The sequence below is a fragment of the Setaria viridis genome, chromosome 1 (genome assembly GCF_005286985.2).
Source record: "Setaria viridis chromosome 1, Setaria_viridis_v4.0, whole genome shotgun sequence".
NCBI classification, from domain to species: Eukaryota; Viridiplantae; Streptophyta; class Magnoliopsida; order Poales; family Poaceae; genus Setaria; species Setaria viridis.
In genome coordinates, this window is record NC_048263.2 from 8,136,936 (window position 1) to 8,164,653 (window position 27,718).

General features: G+C 44.4%; 3 protein-coding genes across 3 annotated transcripts; all 3 read right to left on the reverse strand.

Annotated features, from left to right (window-relative positions):
* Positions 1-1,921: 1,921 nt before the first annotated feature.
* LOC117851423 (protein HIGH CHLOROPHYLL FLUORESCENCE PHENOTYPE 173, chloroplastic) lies at positions 1,922-5,663 on the reverse strand. Its single transcript, XM_034733245.2, has 13 exons — positions 4,837-5,663; positions 4,501-4,713; positions 4,191-4,395; positions 4,024-4,099; positions 3,784-3,919; positions 3,593-3,697; positions 3,403-3,480; positions 3,239-3,328; positions 3,084-3,149; positions 2,885-2,941; positions 2,701-2,778; positions 2,544-2,591; positions 1,922-2,429 (listed from the first exon to the last, which is right to left on the reverse strand). Exons 1-13 carry the CDS (start codon positions 5,401-5,403, stop codon positions 2,358-2,360), a joined length of 1,791 nt encoding a protein of 596 aa, XP_034589136.1. The 5' UTR covers positions 5,404-5,663; the 3' UTR covers positions 1,922-2,357.
* Positions 5,664-5,924: 261 nt separating this feature from the next.
* LOC117851434 (uncharacterized) lies at positions 5,925-8,680 on the reverse strand. The gene is made up of 5 exons (XM_034733255.2): positions 8,226-8,680; positions 7,808-8,083; positions 7,647-7,715; positions 7,001-7,193; positions 5,925-6,720 (listed from the first exon to the last, which is right to left on the reverse strand). Exons 1-5 carry the CDS (start codon positions 8,619-8,621, stop codon positions 6,317-6,319), a joined length of 1,338 nt encoding a protein of 445 aa, XP_034589146.1. The 5' UTR covers positions 8,622-8,680; the 3' UTR covers positions 5,925-6,316.
* A 748-nt stretch (positions 8,681-9,428) lies between these two features.
* Positions 9,429-21,798, reverse strand: LOC117851414 (probable histone acetyltransferase HAC-like 1). Its single transcript, XM_034733234.2, has 17 exons — positions 21,432-21,798; positions 21,022-21,266; positions 20,570-20,675; positions 20,163-20,439; positions 19,331-19,831; positions 16,196-17,976; positions 15,154-15,450; positions 14,775-15,053; positions 13,848-13,976; positions 13,560-13,760; positions 13,264-13,406; positions 12,882-13,194; positions 11,612-11,751; positions 11,179-11,257; positions 10,646-11,035; positions 10,284-10,501; positions 9,429-10,173 (listed from the first exon to the last, which is right to left on the reverse strand). The coding sequence occupies exons 2-17, from the start codon at positions 21,222-21,224 to the stop codon at positions 10,062-10,064; spliced, it is 5,169 nt and encodes a 1,722-aa protein (XP_034589125.1). The 5' UTR covers positions 21,225-21,266; positions 21,432-21,798; the 3' UTR covers positions 9,429-10,061.
* Between the last annotated feature and the right edge of the window lie 5,920 nt (positions 21,799-27,718).

Below are 27,718 nucleotides of genomic sequence, written 5' to 3' on the forward strand. Positions count from 1 at the left end.
TAGGACTGATCGCTAGTTTCAGGTAGATGATCAAGTTTTGCTGAAAGTTCAACCCTATGTTCAGCATTATGTGGTTCGTCGACCTTTTCCCAAACTGTCATTCAAGTTCTTTGGACCATATCGAGTGGTGGGAGAATTGGCAATGCAGCCTACAAACTTGAACTACCTGCCAGAAGCCTGATTTATCCAGTCTTCCATGTCTCTCATCTAAAGCAGTTTGCTCCAAACCACTTGCCTTGAGCGTCGATTGGTGAAGAAGGGTAACAACTCTATTCCTTAGGTCCTCATCAAGTGGTGCAGATTGCCAGTTTCATCTGCAACATGGGAAGACTGGTATGTGATGAAAGAACGTTTTCCGTCTGCAGTTGCTTGGGGACAAGCAACGTCTCTAGGAGGGGGAGGTGTGATGGCCCAGCAAGACGACACCACCACAAGGGAGAAGACAGAGTTTCTAAATGATGCCATCAAGGAGTAGCTAGTAGAGCGTGGTGTGTATGTGTACGGGGGCCAGGTGGCCAGTGACTCATGTAAGGGTGTGCGTCTTTCCTGTAAGACAAGAGGTCTTGTAACAGTAAAGACAAGTATTATCAAGTAGTCAAATAGTAACGTGAAGGGGCATCTCTCTCTCGATTCGATCTTGTCAATCTCACGTCGACAACAATCGCTGACGGCAACAAGCACGACATCCACTTCGTTCATTTAGCACGAACTAAAAATCAACTCGATCAGCTTGTAGTGCTATTTTAGTTGGTCCAATCTAGCTTCCAAAAAATTACCATTTCAGTTCTCCACGTACTAGTTGACATTTTAGGTTCTACCCAATTCTTTAGGTGACATACGGCATCATAACCATGGATTTTCCACGGTTATTAATAAATTAAGATGTTACCAGTGTGGTATTTTTTCCATCATTAAGGAATTTTTTGAATTAAACACTATTTTTCCATCACACTAGGAATGAATTCTTTTGTTGTACGAAGGATACTCTTTTTATATCTCAAAGATTCCACCTCTACCCAAAGGACGATACATCTTAACTGGACGGAGCTAGAGGTACATCTCCCTCCTGATTGTTGGCGGATCCGCGGTCTCCGCGATCGCGGTCAGGCTCGGCTCCTCACTGTGTCACCAGTGGAGCCGGCACTGCCACCAAGCGAGCCCTCAAGCAGGAGAGGCTTGACAAGGAGCTGATGGCGAGGAGATTTGGAGATATCGCTGCCAGCTAGCGGCAGCGTGGGGCTGCCATTAAGGTAGGTGCAAGTACAGTTCTGATCATCTCCTTCTGTTTTCCCTATTCGGCAAGTTGGTTTCTGATGATATCATCTACTGTTTTTCCTATTCGGCAAGTCCTTTTCTGTTCCTCAGTTTTTCCTCCTGTTCATCCATGACTAGAAATTGTAAGAGAGCTCTATGGGCTGCATGAGGTAGGGGGCTGGAGGGCCCCCCTCATTGTACGAAGGACACTCTATTTATATCTGAAAGATTTCACCTCTACCTAAAGGACGGTACATTTTAACTGGACGGAGCTAGATGTACGTATCCCTTCTGATAGTTGGCAGATCCGCGGTCTCCGTGATCGTGGTCGGGCTCGACTCTCCGCTGTGTCACTAGTGGAGCCATCACTGCGCCACCAAGCGAGCCCTCTAGCAGGAGAGGCTTGACAAGGAGCTAATGGCGAGGCGATTTGCGAGATGCCACCGCCAGCTAGCGGCAGCGGGGCCGCCACACCGTGGAGGCGGATGACTTCAGCCAGATCGGCACAGGTACAGTTCCAATCCATCTCCTTCTGTTTTTCCGGTTCAGCAAGTCAGTTTCTAATGATGTCATCTACTGTTTTTCCTATTCGGCATGTCCTTTTCTCTGCCTCATTTTTTCCCCTACTGTTCATTCATGGCTAGAAATTGTAGGAAGGCTCTATGGGTTGCATGAGGTAGGGGGCTGGAGCCCCCTACCCACCATTTTGGAGGATGCAAATTGCAAGATAATTCAGACATCTCAAATGACCCATCAGTACATCAACACAGGCAGCCAGCACTTGTGTTTCATGCCTTGGTCTGGTCAGATCACTCCATCCGGTCTGATAGTCGGCCTGGATGTGCCATCACTGCCCCTGGGTCCCAGTCTCCAAAAACTGCCACTACATACACTACACAGAATGTGCCACCCTTTGTGCTCCTTTTCCTACCCCTTTGGATCATGCAGCAGGTTGACGATGGCGACATAGGCAGTGCACACACCCCAAAACTACGTCTCTCTGAATGTGGACCCCACGCAGTTTCTATGCCCCAAAAGAAAAACTTGCAATGTATGTACATCACTCGTAGTGCTACCACACCACAGGTGGCGCACTCATCAGATCAGGTGTTCTTCTCCAGAACCGAGAGAGCCGGGGCCAGGTAGTTGTTGGCCTTGTCTGGCAGATGAGCCACCTGCAATGGCAACAACCACCTCGTCAGCTCATTCATCAGTAAACCCTTATCAGGAACCAGATTAACATAGTACTACTACTAGTACTTGGTGGTTTTCATCAGGTGGATACTTACGAGTTCATACAGCTCATTCCCTTGCTCCGAGACATGCTCGTAGCACACCTGAACAAAATCAGAGACATGGCTCCCATGTTAGCTCATTGTTACACTGCCGCAAGGATTATCATTCATTCAACCGAGTCGAATGTAACAAGGGATGGTTATATCTTACATCGAAGCTCTTGTTCCTCGCCGTCGAATCGTGCAGCGCTTTCACGCAGATGTCCGCCACATCGGCGCAGCTGATGCCCTGCATCGTGAGTTCAAGGCCAACGCGGTTAGCATCTACAGGAACAATGGTAACTGTCTGACGAATCTTGCAGATATCGCAGTATACTGAATTCCACATATCTCACCTGAGAGATCCTGCTCCCTTGGTCGAAGATCAAGGCGCGCTGGCCCCCTGGTTCTTCCTGGAACAGACGAAACGGATGGCATGTTACTATGCAGCATATGGGATTCGGATTGAAGCAATTCAGTGACATCATATTGTTCAGCACTGTATGCATGTATGTATCTAAGGAAATTTGATCTTATGCCATCAACTCATTGTACCTGCAGCAGACCTGGGCGCACAATCGTATATCCGAGGCCAGATCTCCTCAATGCATCCTCTCCAGCCTAGCAAAATTGATGAGTACTAAGCTGATTAACTTTTCTGCATTAGGTGTGCATCAAGGAGAGTTTACAAGTGTATGTGCGTCAAGAACCTTCTTCGCTTTGAGGACTTGTTCTCGCCTGTTGGCTTCAATTCCTGAGCCAGTGCATGAGACCAGCACAATGTCTGTTTCTTGACCACTCTACAAAAGTAACCCCAAAAGTGTAAGGGAAAGAAAATGATCATAACAAAAGGTGGCACAAAGTGAAAACTTACCGGTAAAGCTTTTATAAACTCCATTTTCAGCTCAAAGTTTCTGGGGTCACTAGCTCCTTCAGATGAATCACCAGGTCTCTGCACCAGGTTTTCGTCGGTAACCAGTGTTTTCGTCGGTAACCAGTAAGCCAACAGTTCAGCAGAGCTAGCTTCTGTTGCAATGGAAAATCACAAACCATTTTGTACTGACCTGCTTCTTGGGCTCAAACCTGATGGTTAGTGTGTGCACAAGAAACGGGTCCAGTGGAGGATCCTGTGGGTTTACTGGCCGGAAAGCTGAAAACGGCACTCTTACCTGCACAAAGCAAACATTTTCTCTATATTCAGGAGTGCACAACCAGGTGCCTTAACAGCAGGGATTTATCTTCAGATGTCACTTACCCTGCAAAACCCAACTTTTGTGTTCATCCGGGCAAAATACTTCTTGCTCTGTGAGGTGTCAGCCAGCGGACCAGTCTCAAGAATAATAACATATGATCTTCCATTTCCACCCACCGAAAGAAGCAATCCATCATACCTTCAGGTGGAATAATGCAGCATAATACAGTATACACACGTCAAGATATTGTGACAGCAGACTAATAAGTTGAAATTGAAACAAAATACAACAGGTTGCAATACCTGTCTAGGGTGGAACCCAGAGGAAGCGAAAGCCGTTTAGACATTTCAACGTAGCCACCCCTTGTGAAAACAAACCCTGAAAGTAATGAACTCGAAGTGATTCATAAATCCTATCTCTAATAAACTGCGTAATATCATGCTCTGTGATAGTAGTTAGCAGGTGATACCTGAGAAAACAGCCTGTCCACTTTCTGCAAACTCAAATGACGCATCGGTGCCTCCATCGAATCTAGAAGGGTAGATATCCTGAAAGTATGATCCCTGCCGCACCTCCCATCCTTTCACAGATTTGGCAGATTTGAATTTAGCAATCGTCAGTTTGCTCTTGCTGCTTTTACCAGCCCTTGACTGGGCCAGCTGATTGTAGTAATCCTGCAGAAACAGTTGATAGTTGGGTGAATAACTTAGCAGAAACATGCAGAAGCTACTCTTCCATGGTAATTAGAATGATCAATCATAAGAGATTTTGTTAAGTACCTGGAAAGCCTTGGTAACATTCCTCACTCCTTGGTTATCAACCCTGTTGAGGTCTCCGGTGATAGTCGAACGTGCGGTAGCGCAGTAGATTACCTTGTTGCAACCTGATACAGCAGCCTGAACTGAAGAAGGATCGCCGACATCGCCAACCACGATTTCCACAGACCTCGGAAGCATGTCGATCACTTCCGGATCATTCCTCCTGACCAATGCCTGTTGTAGAATAGCATTAGCATACGAACTGATGAAAACATTCAGATTTCACAAGAAACGCTATCGAAATTGCGTGACTGAAGATGAACCAAGAGGGAGGAGGGAATGAAGCTATGAAAGTACCTTGACGTTGTACCCGCGGAGCATGAGCTTGCGGACGACGATGCGGCCGATGCGGCTGGTGGCGCCAACGACGAGGACGGTGGTGTCCTGCGCGCCGGGCACGGTGAACTCGCACATGGGCCCGCCGCGGAAGAGGACGGCGGGGTCCTGCTCGGCCACCGCGGCGGAGGAGGCGCTGGACATCTGGCCGAGCCGCGAGAACTTGCGCCACACCTCGTCGAACACCTGCCGGGACCGCCGGCCCAACCCCACCGGGTTCACGATCACGTCGTCCAGCGCCACCATCCCCCTGCCGCCGCCGCTGCCATTCGCCGCCTCCGCGGGCTCGTCGGGGGCGAGCACCGTCATGGAGCCGGACTTAGTCGCCTTCCTGGACCGGCGGTTCCGTGACCTCCGGGGCTTCGCCGCCGCCGTGGTCTCCTTGTCCAGCGTGGCGGACACCGGCGCCGGATTGGCGCTGGCGACGAAGCGGCATGAATTGCCATGGCGCTGCCTGCCATTGCTGTGCGGGAGGCCGAGGAACGCCGAGGACGACGACGTGCAGCGGGGCGCCGCCATGGCAGCCATCCACGGCGTCCTCTCGGGATCGGGAGATGGAGAGCAGGGAGCGTCGCCTGTACGGTTTTGTCCCGGGAGATTCTTGGCTGCCCGCGCGGGATTTTATGAAGAATCAGCGGAGTAATTCTACTCGCCACAACAATTCACGGCTTGTAAAAAGTCACTTGTGGAGTGGAAGGATTTCGCGTGGCAGCTGCGTTGGCTGGCAGCTCAAGCTGTGGGTGTGGCTGCCACTGCCGCGAGGCCGTGTGGGGCTCTCGCGGCAGAGGCGGACGCCAACTCGGCAGCGTCGAAGGAGGAATTTTGGAGGGAAACGAAGGGAAATCGTGGTGAGCTGGAGGGAGACGTGGCCGCCTCCGTGCGTCACGATGGGGCGACGTGGCCTCGCCGGCTTCACTTCTCGTTGATGGCTCCAGTTCTCTTCTTCGTGACAGCAAGAGATTCAAGAACAGTTTTGTGTGCTTCTGATATTTGGGTACGCCGATATGCACGATAATTCTATCATAATATGATAATACAAAGATACACAGTTAAAATATAAAAAAATGATATATGCGAGTTGAATCAGTTAATCATGAACAGCCAGAGCCCAGATGGATGATGAGCAAGGGAGTGAAGGGGATCTCAGAAAACTCTAAACTGACTATTGTATCTTGCAAGGTAATGGTCTTACAGAGTACATGTGCTGATGGTATCCATGGGTGAAGTTCAGGAACTGATGCAGATACAGTGAGATTTTTCAACTAACCTAAGCCTCTAGGTTTCGTGCGGAGGAAAAACGCTGCCATTTTCTCCGGTTGAGGTATTTTTTTCTGGTGATCTGGAGCGCGGTTGCCAGTGTACGTAAGTCACGATCTCATTTCACGTGTGCTCTGGCTATAACAATTCGTGAGCCGATATCCACAGCAATGCTCCAAATTATTCAGGCCTTCTGGATAACTCTGAGCTTCGCACTTCTGCACCTCTGATTTAGTTTTTCCTCCTCTTGAGAAGGGGTTATTGGTCTTTTCGTGAGGACGATCCCGTTCCTTCCTTGCAGTCTCTGGTTAAACCATGGTTCATCTTCATCAAAGATGTCAGGGAGTGCCAGGTCGTCTTCATCATCCTCTTCATCATCAGCTTCACCCCCATGGATGAGCTCCAAGAAGGTCTTCTTCACAATTCTGTCCTCCAGGCTGTGGAACGAGATTACAGCAAGACGGCCACCTGTCGCTAGGCAGTCAAAGCTTGAATGGAGTGAATCTTCCAGAACCCGGAGTTCATCATTAACTGCAATCCTAAGGGCCTGAAACACTCTTGTTGCAGTCTTAATCCAGCCCTGCCGTCCTGTAATTTATCAACCCCTCATGAGATTCTTTCCATATATCAATGTCTTGCAAAATTATATTAGTTTTTTTCTTTTGAAAGTTCTATTATATGCTACATAAGTAAATTTGGGAAACTGCAACCACAAAGCAAAAATACAGTACATCTACAAACCAGTACTATTGAGAAATTTACAAAATTTGATCATTCCAGAACAAAAATAAACAACCCCCGCATAATACTGAAAGTAAAAAGATAGTGAAGACTTCTAGCGGCACCATCATACAAGGATTGCACATACCTTTTGAGACGTTACATTTTCTCTGGATTAGTTTGACAAGGTCCCCAGTAGAGTGCAGACCACCCATTTCCCGGGCTTTAACAATTTGCTTCTGAAGGAATTGCCAATTGCTTTCCTCCCCATAATCACGCAGGATACGTCCAACTTCAAGCTCCGGCCAAGAATTCAAGATATCCTCTGCTCTTAAAGTTGCCTGTCTAATCTCATGTATAGGTAAGAGTAGTACAACAATTTGAAGACATTTTTGAACATATATACTGTTTAGTGACTCCAAACATGAACTAACATAATCCTTCTTTCTCGTAAACATAGTTTCAAAACGAAGCAATGACAAAGCAAGTGTAGTTTAAAATTTATAAATTGATTAATGTGACAAAAAAATATATGTATCATTAACTGAATACAAAATTCCTTGATAGACTTTGTGTGAGTTGGTATCATAAATAAGTGCCCTTAAAGATTTTCAGCTTAAGCTAACTGCCTATATAAGTGCTGCTCATAGATGAAGTAGCATAAGGTAGAAGTCGCCTTAAGATAGTCTTCATTGCAACGCTTCAACCTTGCAGCAATAAATGCTCATGGATGACAAATTTTCATAAGCGAGTAGAAGAAAAGACCTGAAAAAGAATAGCAATGTAACACTGACCTTAGGGTCCATGCGCATATCGAGAGGGCCATCCTGGAGGATACTGAATCCTCTGTTTGATCTGTTTACCTGATGGCAGTAACAAGATGATATGTGAATCAGCAAATGGAAAATGCGGAAACCTAATCATCACGTTCATAACTTTTAACTCAGTGACTGACCTGCATGGATGACATGCCAAGGTCAATGAGGATGCCATCAACTCCAGACGATCCAACAGCTAGGCTCTCGTCAACACTACCAAGAACTTGCTTGATGTACTTGAAGTTCTTGACGTGAGTGTAGGCACGCAGCGTTCCCTGCAAGGAACTATCTTCAGCTCCATTTCCTTCCCTACCAGCAAGGAAGGTCTCAATGTGCCCACGACCGATCTCCAGGGCAGTGGGGTCGATGTCCATGCCAACGTACAGCTCCATCTCCGGGTGTGCCTCCATCATCTACTACACAAAGCCGGAGAGGCATTCCATCAGTCAACTCAGCCGCACGAGCATTCCATCGAACACAATGTGGGCACTGGGCAGTAGCAACAGAGGCCACAGCGACAGGAGGAACGGAGCACGAAAGGAAGAGAAAACGCACGGCGAGGGAGTGCCCGGCGGCGCCGACGGTGCAGTCGACGAAGGAGCGGAGCGAGCGGGGCCGGCGGAAGGCGGCGAGGACCTCGCCGAGCAACACGGGGACGTGGTGCGCGTGGCCATGGCGGCCGTAGAGGTCGGCATCGAAGGCGGCCGCAGAGCGCGTGCGCCGCTTGAGGTGCTCCTCCAGCGGCCGCCGCTGCAGCCGCTCGCCGCCCTTACCACCCGCCTTCGCCTTGGACTTGGCCTTGGTCTTCCCGGTGGCCTTGCAGGTGACTGCGTCATGCTTGCCGCGGCGATGCGGAACCGCGACGGCAACGGCGGCGGCGAGAGGGCGCGCGGGCGCGCGGGGGTGGAGGGCGAGGTGGTGGAAAGAGAAGAGGCGCCGGGCCGCTGCCATCGCCGCCGTGGCCGACGCGAGCGCGGCGCGAGGCGTGGATAAAACACGCGGGGAGCGAGCCAGTGCCACGGGGTGTCTCTGCGCCGTCCGATGCAGAAACGGACGGCCCGGATAAGCACTAGTCGTCACAGGTCGCTCGCACTGACTCGCTGATTTAAAAAATTCAGATAGGAAAATTTTGCATACATTTGTTTGGAGAGAAAAAACGCGTAAACCCTCTATATCGACGCGCACCACCACAAACATACTTTTCTTTTCCATATAAAAAAGTGAAAGGTTTTTAGATTCCGAACATCCGTTACTTGTTAAATGTGAATGTATTGATAAATCTTTATATACTAACTGTACATATGATTTATCCAATCGTTAGTCAAAATTTACAAGGTTTTTGAGTCTTTGGATCCGATTACGCCTTATATTTTGAAACAGGAGGAATACCCTGTTTTATCTAGTCTAAAAAAACTTACTGACCATTGTTTCTTCACAAATTTTATGGAACCAACATCCTATCCAAGTCTTTTGAAATACTAATCTACTTGGAGAGTTTTCATATCTAAATATGCTTACAATTCTACTAATTATCGGCCAAACTACAGTGTTTGTGCTTCTCAAAATAATAAAGTATCTCTTATTTACTTTCGAACGGGGTATAAAGTTCCAGTTCCATTAACAAGATACCACAAGGATCTGACACAAGTCAAGACTACAAGTACAGACAAGTATACAACAAGCACTGCTGCCTCCGTTGATCACCTGCACCTGAAAGAGCAAAAAATCGGAGCAGTGCAAATTCTACAAGAGACGAGATGGTGGATTTACTTTGCTTTATACTTTAAACAAAGATGCGTTCTACAAAATGGGGGGCAGAAATAAACAAATACTTGTCCAATAACGCCCGTCCCTTTTACCCTTTTTTAACCTATATCCCTCTCCTGGACTGGGACAAGAAGAAACTGGAGAGGGAAACATCTACACCAAATTTTTCAGCAATACATGACTGACACTGTTCAGGGACACCTATTATACACCATCAGCAAGCAGCAACAAGAAAGATCAGTTCAGCTAGTACAGGTCAAATCAAAGAATCACCACGCCCAAGGGTTGCGTCCTGTCGACGATGACGGCAACGACAACATCAGCACAGGAAGCAGGGTGGAGCTGGTTAGCACTGGAGGGGGTGCAGACAAACAGTTACAGCCTACGGTGCTGCACCCTTCTGCTTCAGCTCTTTTGGAGGAAGGCGCACAGGCTCCCGAGCCTATACGGCCATAGGCTGAGGATGCCCTAGACCTTGGTCGGAAGAATCCATGTGAAGCGGCTGTTCTTTACCTACATCCTATAATTCAACCATCCCAAGCTTTCCCCTTGGTGTGGGAGTGAGGAGTGCAACCCTGCATACTTCCTATCCTCTTTCCACAAAGTATACCTGTACAGACGCGACTACTCATTTGCGGCGACTTCCGCCGCTCTTTGCCTCATCATTTCATTTACAGCAGCCCTCCTCCTGGAATCAGACTGCTGTTGCAACCTTCTAAGGTGCTCCTTGAGATCCCTGTATATTGTTTACCACAAGTGATCAGGTGTTATTGCGGACGATGATGCTACATGCATGCACACAACTGGGCTAGGGAGATGGAACAAAAGTGGAATGAATCAACACACCTGCACCGCGGCACATTGCAATCTGCATCTTTGCAAGCTCGGGCATGGAGTTGAAGCATGTACCACATTTTCTTGCAAAGGACACACCCTCCTGAAGCACGTGTTTTGCATTGCATCCCATGGCGGAATAGTCCCTTGACTTTCCGGCAGTTAGGATACTGGCAACTACCAGAGCGGCATGTCGATGCATGTACCAGAAGATCAAGCATCTTCCTTAGCTGCAGCATCATGAAAAAGAATCAATTTAGGTATGTGATTCCAGCAAGTGGAAGTGTGACACATGATCAAACTTAAATCACATCTTTTAGCAATGGTGGAACAAGAACATATAACTCGTGGGAACAACTAAAAGAAGGCTTTACCTGTTGAACACGCATTTGCCGAGCTTCTGCATTTTGGGCATCACGGTCTGCAGCTGATGGATGGTTTGTTAACGGGTGAGGATGATTGACCGCTCCCTTTTGGAAACAAGCATTGCACACATCGAAATCTGGACAAACTTCACACCGCCAGCCTTGACCAGTTTCAATATCATGACAGCAGACATTGCATGTAGTGACAAATGCTGGTGCAGTTGGATTGTGTAGGTGGTACAACACCATCATTGATGAATGCTTCGCACGGCGAAGTGTGTCATACTGATAATGGTTTCCTTGACAAAGACTGAGAAATGCCTGCCTGGTGTCGAAAAACTCACTTTCCAAGATGTCATCTCTATCTTTTGTTTCTTTAGGCACCCCAACAATATCAACCTAAAATAGAAAGAATCAAGTAATATTTTAGAGTTTATTTGCTTTTGTTCTATACAGAGAATTAAATGGGTTAGTACCAATCAAGTAATATCTTAAGAGACTATTTGCTCTTGTTCTATACTGAGAATGAAAAGGGTTAGTACCGGATGGAGCATATGTGTGTCTCTACTGTTACTCGGGTGCCTCTCCCTGTCTTCAAGTTGTTGCTCTGCATCATAACACCTGCACCAACAAAAAAATCAATTTCAACAAAAGAACCTAACAAGAACTAATAGTTTATCCATCTTGAAAAAATGTAAACAAGACAAATAATTATAAAAAAAGATTGTGGCATAGCCACCCACAATGTTAAATGAAATAGGTTTAAGAACAGCAATAATGTGGGCGATTAAATTATTGGATTGCTACATTGCCTTGCTGGGTACTATTACCAACCATTACAAGACACTTAGCGGCATTGCCAACCATTACAAGCATTCATGCTTATAAACATTGAACACAGGTACGAATAGGTAAATTATAAATCACATATGTGCTGTCCAGCATGGTCCAATATTGCCAAAGAACTCAACTTACTTGTCACAGATGTAAAAGCTTCTGCATTGATGGCAAACCCAACGTCTTCCTGACACCATAAGGATACAGCAATGACTACATGAATACTGTAAATGGACCATAATGAAATCTTCCTTCATAGGATATATGGTTTCACCAAGCTGCATACACCAAAAATGGATTACGATATATATATATGCAACCCAAGTAATACAGAATGTAAGTATGTGAACAAATAGACTTAGAGTGGGAGGGAGGGACAGGTGTATACTATGACACCAATCCTATTTCCCGGTCATCTGACCCCCTATCATCGGCCCAGTCACCAATGTGGCAGCTATAGATTGGAAGGGAAGGCGCATGCGGAGCTGCGGACCACAGCGACGTATCGCTACAGTATTTGCTACAGGTATCACTGCAGTATATGCCACAGTGATTGCTACAGTACAAAGTCAAATCTATGAACACATTTATCTTTTAAATTGTAAGTTAGTTATTAAATCTGTTCGAACCATTTTGCTATTTAGAATTAATACAATAAAACAAGATCATAGATTAATATATTTTGAGGTTTTGAAAAAAAATATTTTTCAATGTAGAAATAGAGCATCGGGGCATTCTTTTATTTGCTTGGAACATTTTCATTTGTTCTTGAAACAATCCCTATTTTGTATGGAATTTTTTTTCTGGTTCAGAATATTTTTCCCCAGAATATTTTGTTTTGTTCTCAGAAAATTTTCTGTCTTTGATGGAACATCTTTATTTCTTACCCGGAATGTTTTTTTCTTAGAACATTTTATTTGTTCCAGAAAAATTTCTTTTTTACCAAAATATTTTTTCCTCAGAACATTTTTTTGTGTTCAGAATATTTTTTACAACTTCATTTGATGGCCCAACTAATAGACTCACCCATACTATAGAGCATTAGTAAGAACTAAGGGCCTGTTTGGATCCAAGTGCTAAAGTTTAGCACCTTTATGCATTAGCCCATCCAAACGGGAGGGGCTAAACTTTAGCCCATCCCAAAAAGGTGCAAAAAGCATTAGCCAGTGGGGAGGAGCTAGTGGGTGCTAATGGCTTGTGAAAAGACAAAACGGGAGAGAGGGGGGGGGGGGGGGGGGGGGGGGGGGGGGAGGAGATAAAGGGGCAAAAGTGACATTTCATGGACTTTAGCTCTATCCATTAGCCATGTCTCCAAACAGGAGTGCTAATGGCTAGAAATGCTAAACTTTAGCAATAGCACATCCAAACAGGCCCTAAGAAGCACACACAAATCAAAGGAAAAGTTTACCTTTTGCATCAGCATAGCATCCTTGGAAGCACTCCCGCTGAGATCTGTGTGGCCAGCAGCTTTAAGAGCTCTTTTTGTAATAATCTTCTTTGTCTTGCTCTTCTTCTGAAGTTTGCGGTCATCTTCTTCTTGAAGGAGTTGAGTGATCATATCTTCTGCAGCTCCTGGCCAATAATCTCCATCAAAGTACGGCAAGCGAGCAGCAGTCACCTTCGCCTTGCATTCCCCCATAGTAATGAAGAAATGATCATAGAGATTGGTCAGCTCAACAACAATTTCCTCCTTAGAAGCTTTACGCAGCATGGCCAAGTACCTGAGTGTCGAAGATATTAGAAATGAAGGAGGTGCGATAGGCAAGAAGAGTAGCAAACCAATGTCTTACCACTCACGCAGTTTGTCAGATTTTGGAGTCTTTTGAATCTCAGGATGGCAATATAAGATGTAATCTTCACCCTTCAAAGGTGGGCAAGCCCATATGTAACAGCTTGTGAATCCCCGCAGCTTACAGTATTCAAGATATCCTATCTGTAAACATTGATGACAAATTACACAAAAAACAATTGCTTGCTCAAAAGGGAAAAAAAAATCCCATCAAATGTTTTTATACAGTTTTGACCAGCCTGGTAAAACAATGGATTCGTATTAGTCACAAAAAAATCAGCGTAGATGGTAAATTACCAGAATTTCATGATACACGAATGTACGTAAGGCCTCTCCAGACACTGTTTTAATCTCAGGTCTGAAGTACTTAACAGAATCCAAGTATGACAAATAAACACGGCGCTGGTTTGGGAAAGAGCACTCTGCACCAAATTCTTGAACATACATTCCAAATAGGCATACTTCCACACCTTCTATTTTCTGGAACAAGAGAACAGCCTGCCAACATTTCATAAAGATAGGTCGCAGAAATTAGTGTGTGCGTTACCACAATTCAGGCTTCAAATGGCAAGAACTAATTCTTACCTTGGACTTGTAAGGGAACTCCTTAGGGTAGTTGTCTTTTGAAAAAATTTCCAAAAAACGTGATTTAACCTCCAGCTTCTTATCCACAGATGAAACAACTCTGACCACAAGACCTTCCGCTCCAGGAATCTAACAAGGAACATTTAGAAGTAAAGTTGCTGGACACTATACGAGGAGTCAAACTTGCTGAAAAAAAATACTAGACAGTACATACACATGGAGAACAAGCACACAAAGTAAATAACTAATTGTATACCAAGGTAATTTGCCTGCTATCTAGCATGTCATCCTATTATAGCCCAAATAATAAAACCTGAGCACTTCATGGAAGCTGCATCAGTACAGAGGGGGGAAAAACTGGTCATGTGCGACAGTTCTTTATCCATTTTACCTACTATGGTGGTGTTGGTTGTAGGGGGCAAAGCACTATCCGCAGTAAGCTTATATTCTTATATACAGACAGCACTCCCACCTCCCAATCAAAGGCTACTATCTCGTTAATAAATGACAAAGAACCGCACCAACAGAAATATAATTGTAATGCTTACTGAATAAAACTTTATCTTTATAAGCAAAGCTCATTGTGCTTGAATCTCCAAATTGCAATAGAGAAACTGCCTTTCCACACTACGGAATTGGGAAATCAGGTAAAATAAGCAAAGCTCATTTGCTTGAGTCTCCAAATTGTGATAAAGAAACTGCTTGTTGATTTTTATTGACTATCTTGTACTTTGCCAATTTAATTCTTCATATTATAAGTCTTGGACAATTAGCAGAATAAATGCAAATATGGGTTATATATATGTTCAAATTTTGATTTAATTGGTATGCTTTCCTCAAGTCACTTAAGGTACAACCAAGCTCTAACTTCCCAGGTGGTCTATTCAGCATATCAACCTTCCACGGATAAGGTCTAATCCCACTAACCTCATCAATATTTTTCCCGGCAGCAGCTGCACGGTCCTGTTTCTCCTGCTTAAGCCGTTTAAAGAGCCGATCTTCTATATGATCACTAAGAACAGTTCTTGGCAGGTCTTTTGCCCCAAGAACAGCACTCTGTGGTAAAGGCTTGCGTAGCCCACATTTCACCTCCTCAACATAGCAATTGGGGCAAGTATATTCAGCTTGTCCTCCATCATTTCTTCTGCCATTAAATAGAGCACAAATTTGATGTTGCCAGCATTCGCACTTGTCACACTGAACCCACTGCAGAATGCATCATTTGAAAATGTTTAGCACGGAACAAAAATATCAGAAACTGTGAGCTTTGATGATACGATCGTATCAATGGAAATAACGGACTTACCCATTCTTCCGTTTCCTCATCATTTCTTTTTTTCTCTAATTTGGCCTTCAAAAATGCTTGGCCCTCAACCTCAATAGTCTCACCACGAGACTCATTGTAACAAGGGATACAGAAATAATGGCGTGTATCACCAGTACCTACAGTGTAGTATGGTGCATTTCGCTTTATCCGAGCTCCACAAGGAGAACAATATATTGGTGGAGGTTCGAAAGTAAGTTTCTCCACTCTACAGAGCTGGCAAGAGTTCTCATTCTCAGAGTGACCAATAGCTTGATTCTTTTCAGCTTTAGCCTTACTCTGTCAAATGATGGAACATTTAAACATTAGTTCCTCCCATAAATAAACTGTACGGTTAAGGCACAAGTTTACCAGAAGCATTGTAAAACAGCAGTATGAACAAAGAGTAAATTGTTGTATTTGCAAAATAGTACAGGATAAAAATCAGCCCTAATTTCTGACAACAGAGGGTATAATGTTTTTTTCTGTAAGATATATAGCACAAGTTGCAATGTTCTAGAACCAAAGAATACTTTTCCACAACTCCCCATCCATCTTGGAAAACAAGGATGGGACTAAAATCAAAGTCCCATTTAGTCCCTGGCAGGTAAAGAATTTTCTCTGAACTTACTAAGTAGTACCTTTAATTATATTCTACTCCCTCCATCCCAAAATAAATCAACTTCTAGCCAATTTCAGGCAAATTAGTATACTGGAGAAATGACCTTAATGCACTTTATTTATACCATGTTCCTTCTTTAAGGTTATTGTGATCAATGCTAACTGTTCGCTGGCCAAGGCATAACTTAATCGCTGATCACCATAAATGATACAGGAGTTGAAGAGGATTCAATGAATGCAGAGTCTTTTCAAGGACAAATTAATGGGGTGAGTGGTGCATGAATACAATGGAGTAGTTAAAGGGAGACTAGGCTTGATGTTGATTTATTTTGGGACAATTTTTTTGGCTACAAGTTGATTTATTTTGGGACTGGGTAGTTAACACAGTAGAAAGAACGGGTCACTTTATGTAAAAAAATCATACCTGACCAACCCACAACCTCAGACTGTCAATATGTTCCTTTATTTGCTCTGGAGTGAACAATTCAGTCAATGAGACACCTTTTATTTTTGGTTTTCCTGATTTAGACACTGTGGCATCTGCTGGATCATCTGTTTCATTCTTAACCTCAAGAGCCGTTTCACTTGTCTCTTTATCAATGGACAAGTTTTCTTGCTTGATATGAGAGTTCATCTCATTGGGAACACCACTAATCATATTATGCCTTGTAGTCACATTTCCATCAATACCATAACCAATTTTTATGGGCTTTTGCGGAGCTCGCATGTCAGCCTTTATATCTACCTCCCGTTTTGGATATGTTGCTCTGTTACTGTGCTCAAGCTCAGGCTGTGTTTCCTGCAGTACAAAGCCTGGGTTTACATGAGGATTGGAGGTTAGAGAGATATCATTCGCTGGAGCACTGGGTGATGGAGGCTGCATTTTCAAACGTTTTGGTACAGATGGTTGATCATCAAATACTTCAGCTGACACTGGGTCAACATCCATTCTATCACCTTCTACCCCATTCATGATTCTTTGGGTCACATTTTGTTGAGCAAGTTTTCTAGACTCAAGAGCTTTTTGCTTAGCTGCCTGTTCAGTTGATTGGCGCAAAAACTTCCTTACAACGCTGCATACAGGACACTGCTCATCGACACAAGTTTTATAATGGTGAGACACCATTTTTGACCTACTGCAGCTCCTGTACGAACAATCTTTTCTTTGACAGTTCTGAAAATGCTTCAAAAGCTCTTGCACCTGAACACAGCCATGGAACTTACAACTCCCAACAGGATATGTGCATGATTTTGCATGAAACAGTAACAGCAACCACCTTATCTGACGGAGGTAATGGATATTTCCAGTGACCTGCTCAAATCCTCCAGCTAGGGGCTTTGGCACTGCAGGATCAATTGAAGTCACAGTGCAATGAGAAAGACGCCAATCAGATGAAAATGGTTGTTGCACCCCATCCTGGGCCATGGTACTTTGACAAAAATCTTCATGTATTTGCTTTTCAAGTGATGAATTAGTAGTCACAGGAGCCTTTTCCGTTGTTTGTGGCTGCCACTGAGGCCGCAGAATTTGCTCTGTCTGTGATCCTTTCAGCACGTAGCTTACATCATTGGAACCGTCATCAAGCTGCGGATTAGAGGGCAACAATTGCTGTGAACCATGTGAGGCAGAAGCATGAAAATTTTGAGAGCCGGATAGATGACCAAACATCTGCCCTCCTTTAACATTGTCAAGAGCATTTCTTTGCTGGTATTGACCCTGGAAGCTTGGAATATCAACAGGATCACTAGCTTGTGAAGATACCAATTCAGTGTGTGGCAGAGTCCCCTGTTCTGACAGTTGCATTGAATGGCTGGAAGCCATTTGAGACTGTTTAAAGGAATTGCTCCTCAGCATAGCCTGCTGATGCTGTGGATTTGGCTGCTGTTGACTTATATGATACTGATTTTGAACAAACTGGGAATTAGGCTGCACCTGATGTTGCGGCATTGAGTGCTGGCGTATTAGTTGGTCATGAGTCAACTGTGATGACTGAAAATTCACCTTTTCTGGTTGATCCAAAACCTCAGTTTTTATCTGAGGCTGTGGTTGAATGGACTGAATGTTTAACTGATTGTTAACCAACATTGGATTCATTCTTGATCTAGACTGCAAATTTGCAACATTCATGCTCTGACTATTTGCTGTGGTTAAAGGTGTAGAGCCAGTAGCATAAAAGCTGCCGGAACCAGCCATATCAACTGATGCTGCACACACAAAAATTGCAGTTTATTTCATTGCAATGCCACAATTTCTTAAACTAAATACATGAAAAATTACTCAATTAGAAACAGTGATGGCAAGTTTAACAAAATGAAGTTGTACCGCCTCCCTAAGTACAGATCATAGGTGTATGCTTAAGAACACTCTAGAGCCCTCTATTATGTACTACTGAAAGGAGGGATGCAATGTTGCCACTATTTAGAATCATTTCATTAATTACAATAATAATAAGCTATAACACTGGTTCAAACTTCAAAGCTAAACAGAGATGGACTTAAATAATTATTGAATTATCGACAGCAAAACGGTACACGCCTACAAGCCACCATCTGAAGATATTCAGACTGGCCCTACAGAGACTAAATCGGTAAAAGTATCATCACACTCTTTGGGTCAAGCTACACACTAGTTTGTAGGCTGGCAGTCCCAGCAGCAAGGAACTGTAAGAAGCAGCAAGTGCTATTTTTCTGTGTTCCCTAACTGGCAAAGAATAATCCAACTAGTTAGTTCGGGGACACAGGCACTGGCGAATCTGGGGGGTGGGACGGATGGGCCGTGGCCCACCCTAAGATTTGGCCGAAAGACTCCCAACCCCTGGATTTTGCAGCCGCTGAACGAGCCAGCCAGGCAGTTGGCACCCTGGATTCCTCCCGATCCCTGTGACTCGCGCATGCTTTCGGCAATTTGGGGGCAATTGGTGGTGCCACGGCGGCCCCCTGCCGACCGCAACCGGTGGTGGCCGAGGTCAGATTAGGTGCCGGCAAGGTGGCGAATCGGCTATGGAGGGAGGCACAGGCACTGGGGCACAGGCATGTGCTACGCTGCTGTAACTGCGAATTGGTGACGCACTAGCAAAGCTGTGCAGGGGTGCAGTAAGACAGAAAACAAGATCCTTAACTGCTTCACGCTTTTGTTCGCATTGTAATTTGTTTATTTGCAGGCACCAAGGAGCAAGCTAGCAAGGTAATTCACTAATTCGCAATGCAATTTGGCAGCTTGCATAATGGTAGTCATGGTACACATTCACTAATTCGTAGTGCAATTTTGTAGTTTGTTTAAAACAAAAAAGGATGAAGTTTACGATTTGGTTTACTTCCTTTTCAAAAAATTTGCCATATTGAACCACCGTTAATTAAAATCCTAGATTCACCACTGGCGACAGGCAACAATAGACTTAAATGATGACACTATACAGGTTCAAGTTTGAACTATAGAATCATTGCAACTTTCTGATTGGTGTTCTTTGCAAACATAACGTCAGTTTATGGCTTACAGGACAATCATCCATAAGATGGCAGTGAAAAGAGGATGGATATGCCAAAAAGACAGCAAGCTTACTCGGTATTCTCTGCTGAGAGCGCTGATTGAATTGTTGCTGCAGAGGTTTGGGCGAACTGCCATAGGGGGGTATGTTCATATATGCTTCTGGTGCCGTAGTCCTGTTTGTTAGCTGCATGTTTGACCCATGCAATCCAATTCCACCATTCATGTGCCCATCTGATAAACCATATGCAGATGAGTTGTCCAGCATGCTTGAATGTATTCCAGAATTACTGTGGCCCCCAATGTGCTGAATTTGATTGCTATTTTGGTTGCTAGAAAATTGCTTCTGGTGCTGCATATGTGGTGCCACAGCTGAATCACCATTGAAATATCCAGTTCCATTTGAATACTCAGGATTGACAGGTACATTCTGTTGATTACTGAATCCTGGAGTTGGGATCATATGAGGTAGTTGTCGCTGAACACCAACTGAACCCATTGCTGATTGGATGCTATTTGGGGTAGAATTTTGTGTAATGGTGTTATTTGAATGCTGGTACCCGTTAGACATAGAGCCTGCACAAAGGAATTAAGAGTGATCAGGGGAATATAAAGAGACTGGCAAAACAAAACTAAGAATATATGGTGAGCAAGTTAGGCACTGCATATGCTTCCGCTTCCTGGCTTCTTGCTAAAATGATCAGATCTATTCCGAGACAACACAGAGTAAAAAGGAATGCTCCTGGTTTACAGATGTAGCCAACACATATATTTTAGTATAAGACGAATAAGCGAGACCCTCAAAAGAAGTGTGCCCTTTTTAGCATGCAGATGCTAGATCATAGATAGAGGAGAACTTCAGGTAACGGAAAACACAGGCCAAAGTACTTAAAATAATTATATGCACCTGGCATCGAGGTACCCATGTTGGCATTCTGAGGAACCATGCCTGTACCAGATGATGAAAGAGTATTGTTGTCTGAGACATAAGGAACCCTAGAATTTCCACTGGTGCCTTGTGTCATACCAGGTGTTGGAATCATCGTTCCATAGCCAGAGGAAGATGCTATTTGCCTTGACATTTGTGGGTTTTGTTGATTTTGTTGGTTCTGAGCACTCAGGGTCTTAATAGCAAATTGCAATTGTGGCTCAACTGGTCCATTCATCATATTGTAGTATTCATTCTGCTCAAACAATACCAGGATTAAAAAAGATCGAAATGATGAAACAGCAAGATTTACTTTTGCTCCCCAGAAAAGTACTTGATTGCTAGCAGACCAAAGCGCAAAAGCAAAGGGAAGGCGATAGAAGTACCCTGTTTGGGAATTTCCTAAACAACATCTCCTCGAGCCGCTTCGCCAGTTCCGGCAACCGCTTCCGCCACTCAGCTGATAATTGTTTCCTTCCTAGACACTCGAATCTGCCGATTCAAGGATAGGCAAAAAAAATCAGTCATGTACCAGGTTGAAAAAATTTGGGGGATTAGGAAGGGGATTTGACTAGTTTCAAAATGTAAAGGGAAGTCAATAACATAAGTAGTGCATCCATTGCCACCTTCGAATTTATTGAAAGGAATATAACATTAGCTGTACAAAGATTGATATGGTAATATTTATTGCCAGCGTATCTTAACAATTGGATTCGCCGCTTAGTATCAGGATGGATATGCCACCGTTCTGCCAGCCGAGACTCACTAACTCAGTACAATTAATACCCTGGCTAAAAAATAGTCTACTTTAGTCGAGTCAACAGTAGTGGACACTTACATCCTATCGCGCATAGTGGTGCGTAGCATGACAAACTGCTGGTCTGTTCCTGTGAGGGACGCCATATCCTGCATCGGCTGGTGCTGCTGGAGCCCGTCAGCACCGCCAACACCAACGCCGACACCGCTGTTGGCGACCTGATTCATCTGCGCTGCCTGCCCGGACATCTGCCCGGACAGGTGGGCAGCCTGCCCCACATTCATCTTCGCTGCCAGCCAAACCTCAGGTCATCCCGCACAGAGCCCCTGGATGCAGCGGGCCCAGATGAGCAGGTGTGAGCTCACACGTTAGAAAAAAATTCCGAATGAGCAAACTTTATTTCAGCACACGCTGCAATAGCAGTAAAATGATCTATCTTTCGCTGAATCCGATCTAGAACGCTTCCCAATTGAGCAGAAACAGCACTGTACCAGCGGTGTCATGCGTCAGCGCAGCACGAGCGAGCGCTGGCGCCCACGCGGGGGGCAGCTGGCGACGACCATGCAGCAGCGATCAGACGCCGCGCGCGCCGGTCCGGGGCCGCGGGGGGCGCCGGGGCGTGGAGCCGGGCCCGCGAATTGGGAGGGACCCGTGGGGTCGGCCCGCCCGAAACCCTAGAATCCCCGCGGGGCCACGCCGGGGGGCGGCGGCCGGCGGTGACCGCTGCGATTCGGAAAGGGGAAGGTCGTACGGCGGCGAGCGGCGGCCGGCGGCGCTTGCCGGGGCGGCGGGGGTCGCGGATTCGGAGGAGGTCGGGGGAGGTGGAGGGGGATTTGGGGGAAAATTGTCGGGGCCGAGCGACGCGGGGAAGGAGAAGGGGGAGGAGGCGTCGACCAATCGCGGATCTGCGCTGATTCGGGCGCGGCGGGTCGCTGCGGGTGGGCCCGGGGAGCGGCGGCTCTAGGCTCTGGTGCAGGGCGGGGGGTAAATGATTGGGTGCAAAAATAGCAAGCAGAGAGGAGTGAGCGAGCGAGAGAGACTGCGGCGGGTGCATTTCACACGTGCGCCATCGCCGCTCGTTAAGGCTGTTAAAAAGGATCGCGTGTCTCTTGTCTCGTTTCTGTTATACAACGTCATGTAAATGTTTTTTTACCGTTAAGTTTTATTACAGGATTTGCAGCCGTGCGAATAGCAATGGGTGGTCAGGGACATATTTCAAGGAGAGATAGATCTTTACCACTTACGGGGTGGTTGACACATGATATATTAATCGTCAAGCATGTAGCTTGCCATACGTATTTGAACATTTAATGAATACTGAGCTATGTTAATAATATATTTTACGTAATTGGTGGTGCATCATCCAACTATTTTTATGAAACGATCTTATTTCTTATGTGTACTTATATGGTTATATGACGTATGATCCCGTGTGTAAAGTTCCACGACAATTAGTTTACGATGGTGTGGTGTGGTAAATTTGAACGTAAATCACCCACTCATAGTTGGATTACGTGTCTCTTGTCTTCATTTCATTATCTAACGTCAACGTCAGGTAACTTTTTTTATGATCTAGTGTAAAAGTTTCTGCATGATTTGCAGTGCTTGCAAATAGCAATGGATGGTTAGGTGACATATTTTCGGATAGAAAGATAGATCTTTACCAGTTACGGAGTTGTTGACACGTGACGGAATAATCGTCAAGCATGCAGCTTGCCATACGTGTTTGAACACTTCTAAGTCCTAAGCTATGCTCATGGTATATTCTACGTAATTGGTGATGGATCATCTAACTATTTTTACGAAACGATCTCCTTTCTTATGTGTGTACTACTTATATAGATACATGACATATGGATCTCATGTGTAAGGTTCCATATGGATCTCGTGTGTAAGGTTCCACGACACAGGCAGTTCATGGTATGTGGTGTGGTAAATGTGGACCTAGATGACCCACTCATAATGTGGGGACCTTGGTGAAAATTACCTAAGGGCAAATACATTGGTGAGAGGAGGGGAGGGAGTGAGCGAGAGAGACTAGAAGATCGTCGTGTTTCTTTTTTACGTTTCTGTTATCTAATGTCAGTTAACTGTTTTTTACCATTCTAGTGTAAAAGTTTCAGCGGGATTTGTAGCGCGTGCGAAGAGCGATGGATGGTCTAGGTGACATCTTTCGAGGAGAGAGATGGATCTTCACCACTTGTGTTGTAGCAGTGGTTGATACCCAACAAATTAATCGTGGAGCACACAACTTGCTATACATGTTTTGTTTGAAAACTCTTGAGCCATGCTGATAGCATATCCTACGTAATTGGTGATGCATCATCCTGCGATTTTATGAGACAGTCTTATTTCTTATATTTATTTATACTAATTTTATATAGATACGAGAAATAAAGGCGTAGATGGATCGATCCATTTCATTCTTCAAACAACATAAAAATCTAAGTGAATGAATGATATAAAGCATCTCGTTCTCAAACGGGACACCTCTAAAAAAAGAGAGCTCAAAACATAATTTAAGAATGTGGGTCCCACGTGTAAGGGTCCACATTGCTACGTAGTTAGCTCGTGGGATGTAGCGCGGCTAATTTGGACTTGGATGATCGATTTAGATTTAGATACGCGCTAATTTGGACTTGGATGATCGATTTAGATTTAGATAGTGTCGGAATGGATCCATAAATGCAACTTCATAACGTGGGATCAGGTTAAGAACCGACTAATAATAGTGTAAAGACATGTCATGAAATTTACTCTTTTCGATTAACAACAATTCAAATATGAAACATACTACTACGAAGCAAATCAGGAACTTAGGAAGCGCTTGGAGATATCATACTGAGGACCTTATTGGTGAACCTGAGTGTCAAGATCTAACAATCAGGAGCCCTGATCCACTAGATAATTACTGTAAATAACTGCAGAAATGATGAATCTGCGGAAGTAAAGTGGCTAACCATAAGGAGAAAGTAAGAACAGAAAGGAAATGGTGTTCCATTCATCCTCATCTATCCATTCCGGCGCACTGGGCTTACAAGCCCCTGCTACTCCCGGTTAAACCATATCACATCAAAGTCAAACAGATTTTTAACCGCCACATAATACAATAGTAAACATAATATCCACCACTTATTTTTCACTCAACGACGATAAATACAATAGCTGTTTCAAAAGTAATAAACTGCATTCCTACAGGCAGTGCACCTTCGTGCAAAAGACGCCTTCTGCAGGCATCCAGTCTTCCCCAGCTGATTCAGTCCTCATGCTTAACTCAAAGTGATCTTGACACCGAGCTGTACTTCAACCGCCCTCTCCATCATAGCGCGGTAGTGATTCTGCATGAGAAAAAGAAGCTCATGATAAATTATCACATTTCTGGTCTTTTCTTTGGATAAGGATTATTCTGCTTGCTCCCCATCTTTGCTGCAAAAGTCAGAATGGATCCACATATGCTGAGAATGACAAATTCGGACTATATTTGTGCTTCTTCAGTCGTCCAATGTTGTCAAATTGAATCTAGATGCTATGAATGCAAGCAAGGATAGAACAGACGAATTAGTACAGAATTTCACCTGTCCTGACGAGCTCATCAGCATTTTCGTTCTGCATATCAGCCAGGAGCGATGCAAACTGCTCATAGAGACCAGCATGGTGGTTCTCATCCTGTAACATGCAACAACATAAATCGAGAACAGCTTGTTTCAAACAGCATTTTTTGACATAGAACATATATTCTATGCCAGTGGGTCTTCGGTTGTACCTCTGGCTAGAATATCAGTCACACAACGAGCAATAACTTACCCAAACTCCATGGGAAGAGGTCAAGCGAACCCATCTTTAACTATAGGAATATTTTTATTTATTTTCACCGAAAAATTTCCCAGTCCAAACTTAAACCATATCAAAACATCTAGATCTAATCTATTAATCTTCTTTCCCATCTGTCTCACACAGCCCTCATGCCATAGGACATGGTGCCCATCTACAGCCATGTCATCACACTAATAAAAAATGACCTTTCATCCTTAACAAAAATCTCAGTTGTTTTTGAGCCAGGACTAAAACCTCTTTAGTCCCGGTTCTAAATTTTGTAGTCTATAGAGACAACTTTAGTCCCGGTTGGTGTTACAGACCCGGACTAAAGCCTCCGAGAACTTTAATTAGTTCACGTGTTACCAATCGGGACTAAAGGGTCCCCCACGAGTTACTACAAAAGGGTTGCATTCCCTACTTAGTCAAATATGCTGTGTAGGTGAGATGGTAAGGAAGCTATGCGTGAGGCTTAAGGTCATGGGTTCGAATCCCATGCACCGAGCACGCGCATATTTCGCGTGAAAAATCGCGTGACTTGTGACTTACGACGTGCGCGTGCGGGTGAAAGACCCGGGACTAAAGGTGCGCGTCCGGTTGGGAAAATCGGGATATATAAGATTTACCAACCAGGATTAATGCTCGTTTTTCTACCCGTGTCACCGCTTTGCCAACATGTGCAATGAGTTGCGAGGCAAGCTGAATATCCACGTCACGGATAATGGTGTTGACCCAGGAGTCAAAATTACAAATATTTTTTTTGTTCCGGTCAAATTTTGGAATGTAATGTGCTAAAACAAATACCTGAGTAATTGTGCCAGATGACGATGCTGTCTCCCTTGCCATTTGTGGGTCCTGTTGATTTTGCTGCTTCCGAGCCTTGTAGGTCTTAATATCAAACAACAGCTGTGGTTCAATTGGTCCATTCATCATATTGTAGTAGTCATTCTGCTCAAACAATACCAGTTATCACGATCAAGCAATCAGAATGGTGAAGCAGCAATGTTTACTATTGGCCCCCCAGATCACTAGTAGACCAGAACTGCAAAAGGAAAATGGAAAGAGACAGAAATAGTACCTTGTTGGGAAATTTTGTATACAAGACCTCCTCGAGCCGCCTCGCCAGAACTGTAGTAGTCAACCGCTTCTCCCACTTGTCCGGCAATGGTGTCATTTCTATATACATGAATCTGCCGATTTAAGAATAGTAAAAACAAAACACTCATATACCTTCTATTGGGTTCATAAAAATCAGGCTCATATATATCCAAATTTTGGGAGCTTGGGAAGGCAATTCAACAAATTCAAAAATTAAAGGGGAGTCAATAAGATAAATAACTCTATTTATTGTCAGAGGATCTAAGCAAATTGGGTTCACTACTTAGTTTCAGGATATGCTGCCATTCGACCAGCCGAGCCTCACTAACCAGGCTAGCAGTACAATTTTAATTCACACTTAGTTGAGTGTCAACTCTAACAAACACTCGCATACTCTAAATAAACTCACATCTTTTCACGTATAGCCGTCCGTAGCATCACAAACTGCTGGTCCAGTCTTGAGAGGGCTGCCATGTCCTCCATTGGTTGGTGCTGTAGGAGCCCCATGTCTGACAAGGCAACATAAGAAATTGATGGTTTCAGTTCACAAGAGAGCAGACCAAGTGTGCTTCAAATTATTAATGCAATTGAAATGACGAGCTAGCGAATCATTTTGTATGTTCCCAGGATAGGGATGTTCTGAATGCAAGCAAGGATAGAGCAGGTGTAAATTGTAATATAATGACATATTAGTGCAGAGTTTCACCAGTTCTGTCGCGCATATCAGCATTATTGTTTTGCATAGGCAGGATGGATGCAGACTGCTCACAGAGACCATCATGGTTCAGAACTTGCAACAGGCAACAATATACATCAGTAACAGTGTGTTTCAAACTGCATTCCTATTGTCTAACATAAAATGTGAAAGTTTTCTGACATGGAACAGATGTTCTGGATCTTGGGTGTTGTAGCTCTTGCTAAAACACCAGTCATGCAACAAACAATGACTTGAAACTCCGTACCCCCTTGAAAATTTACCCAATCATACACTAGCCATCGCAGAACCATTTAATCCACTAATCTTCGCTAAAAATAACCGTCACCCACACTGGAATCATTGTGCCATGTAATCAAACCTTTACCAACATGTTTAGTGCATTGAACGCCTGACAAGTTCAACCCACATGCCATTCCAGTATTAAAAAAACCATGCCATTGATATTTGATAACGGTGTTGACCGCAAGGGTGCAAAAAGTTTTGGTACAGGACTCCAGGTCGAGTTTTGGATGGACGAAGAAGGTAAAGATGTTAAAATGTACCAAAAAGATACCGTATTTGTGCTGGATGAAGATGTTGCCTGCCTTGCCGCTTGTGAGTTTTGTCGCTTTTGCTGTTTCTGAGCATTGAAGGTCTTAAGTGCAAACATCAGTTGCGGCTCAACTGGTCCCATCATCATATTGTAGTAGTCATTCTGCTCACAAAACACCAGGATATATAAAGACAGCCAAAATGGTAAAAAACACTAATAATGCTTACTTTTAATTTGCTCCCCAGGAAAGTACTTGATCACTAATAACAGACCAGAGCTTCCGATTGGAAGAAGGGAAGGAGATACCACCCATACCTTGTTTGGAAGTTTTGTGTGCAAGATCTCCTCGAGCTGCATTGCCAGTTTCGGCAACCGATGCCGCCTCTGAGCCGACGATGAGCGTTTCCTTTCCATGCACTCCAACCTGCCGATTTAAGAATAGTACTCAAAACCCAGTCACGTAACTCCTATTGCACTGGGTTCACAAGATCAGCCATCCGACTAGTTTCAAAAGCTACATGCAATCACTCATAAAGTTGATTCCTGGTTTAGCTGTGTGAGCCAGAAAGTAAAATCGATCGATCTCCTCCTTCTTAGCGATATATACACACATGTGT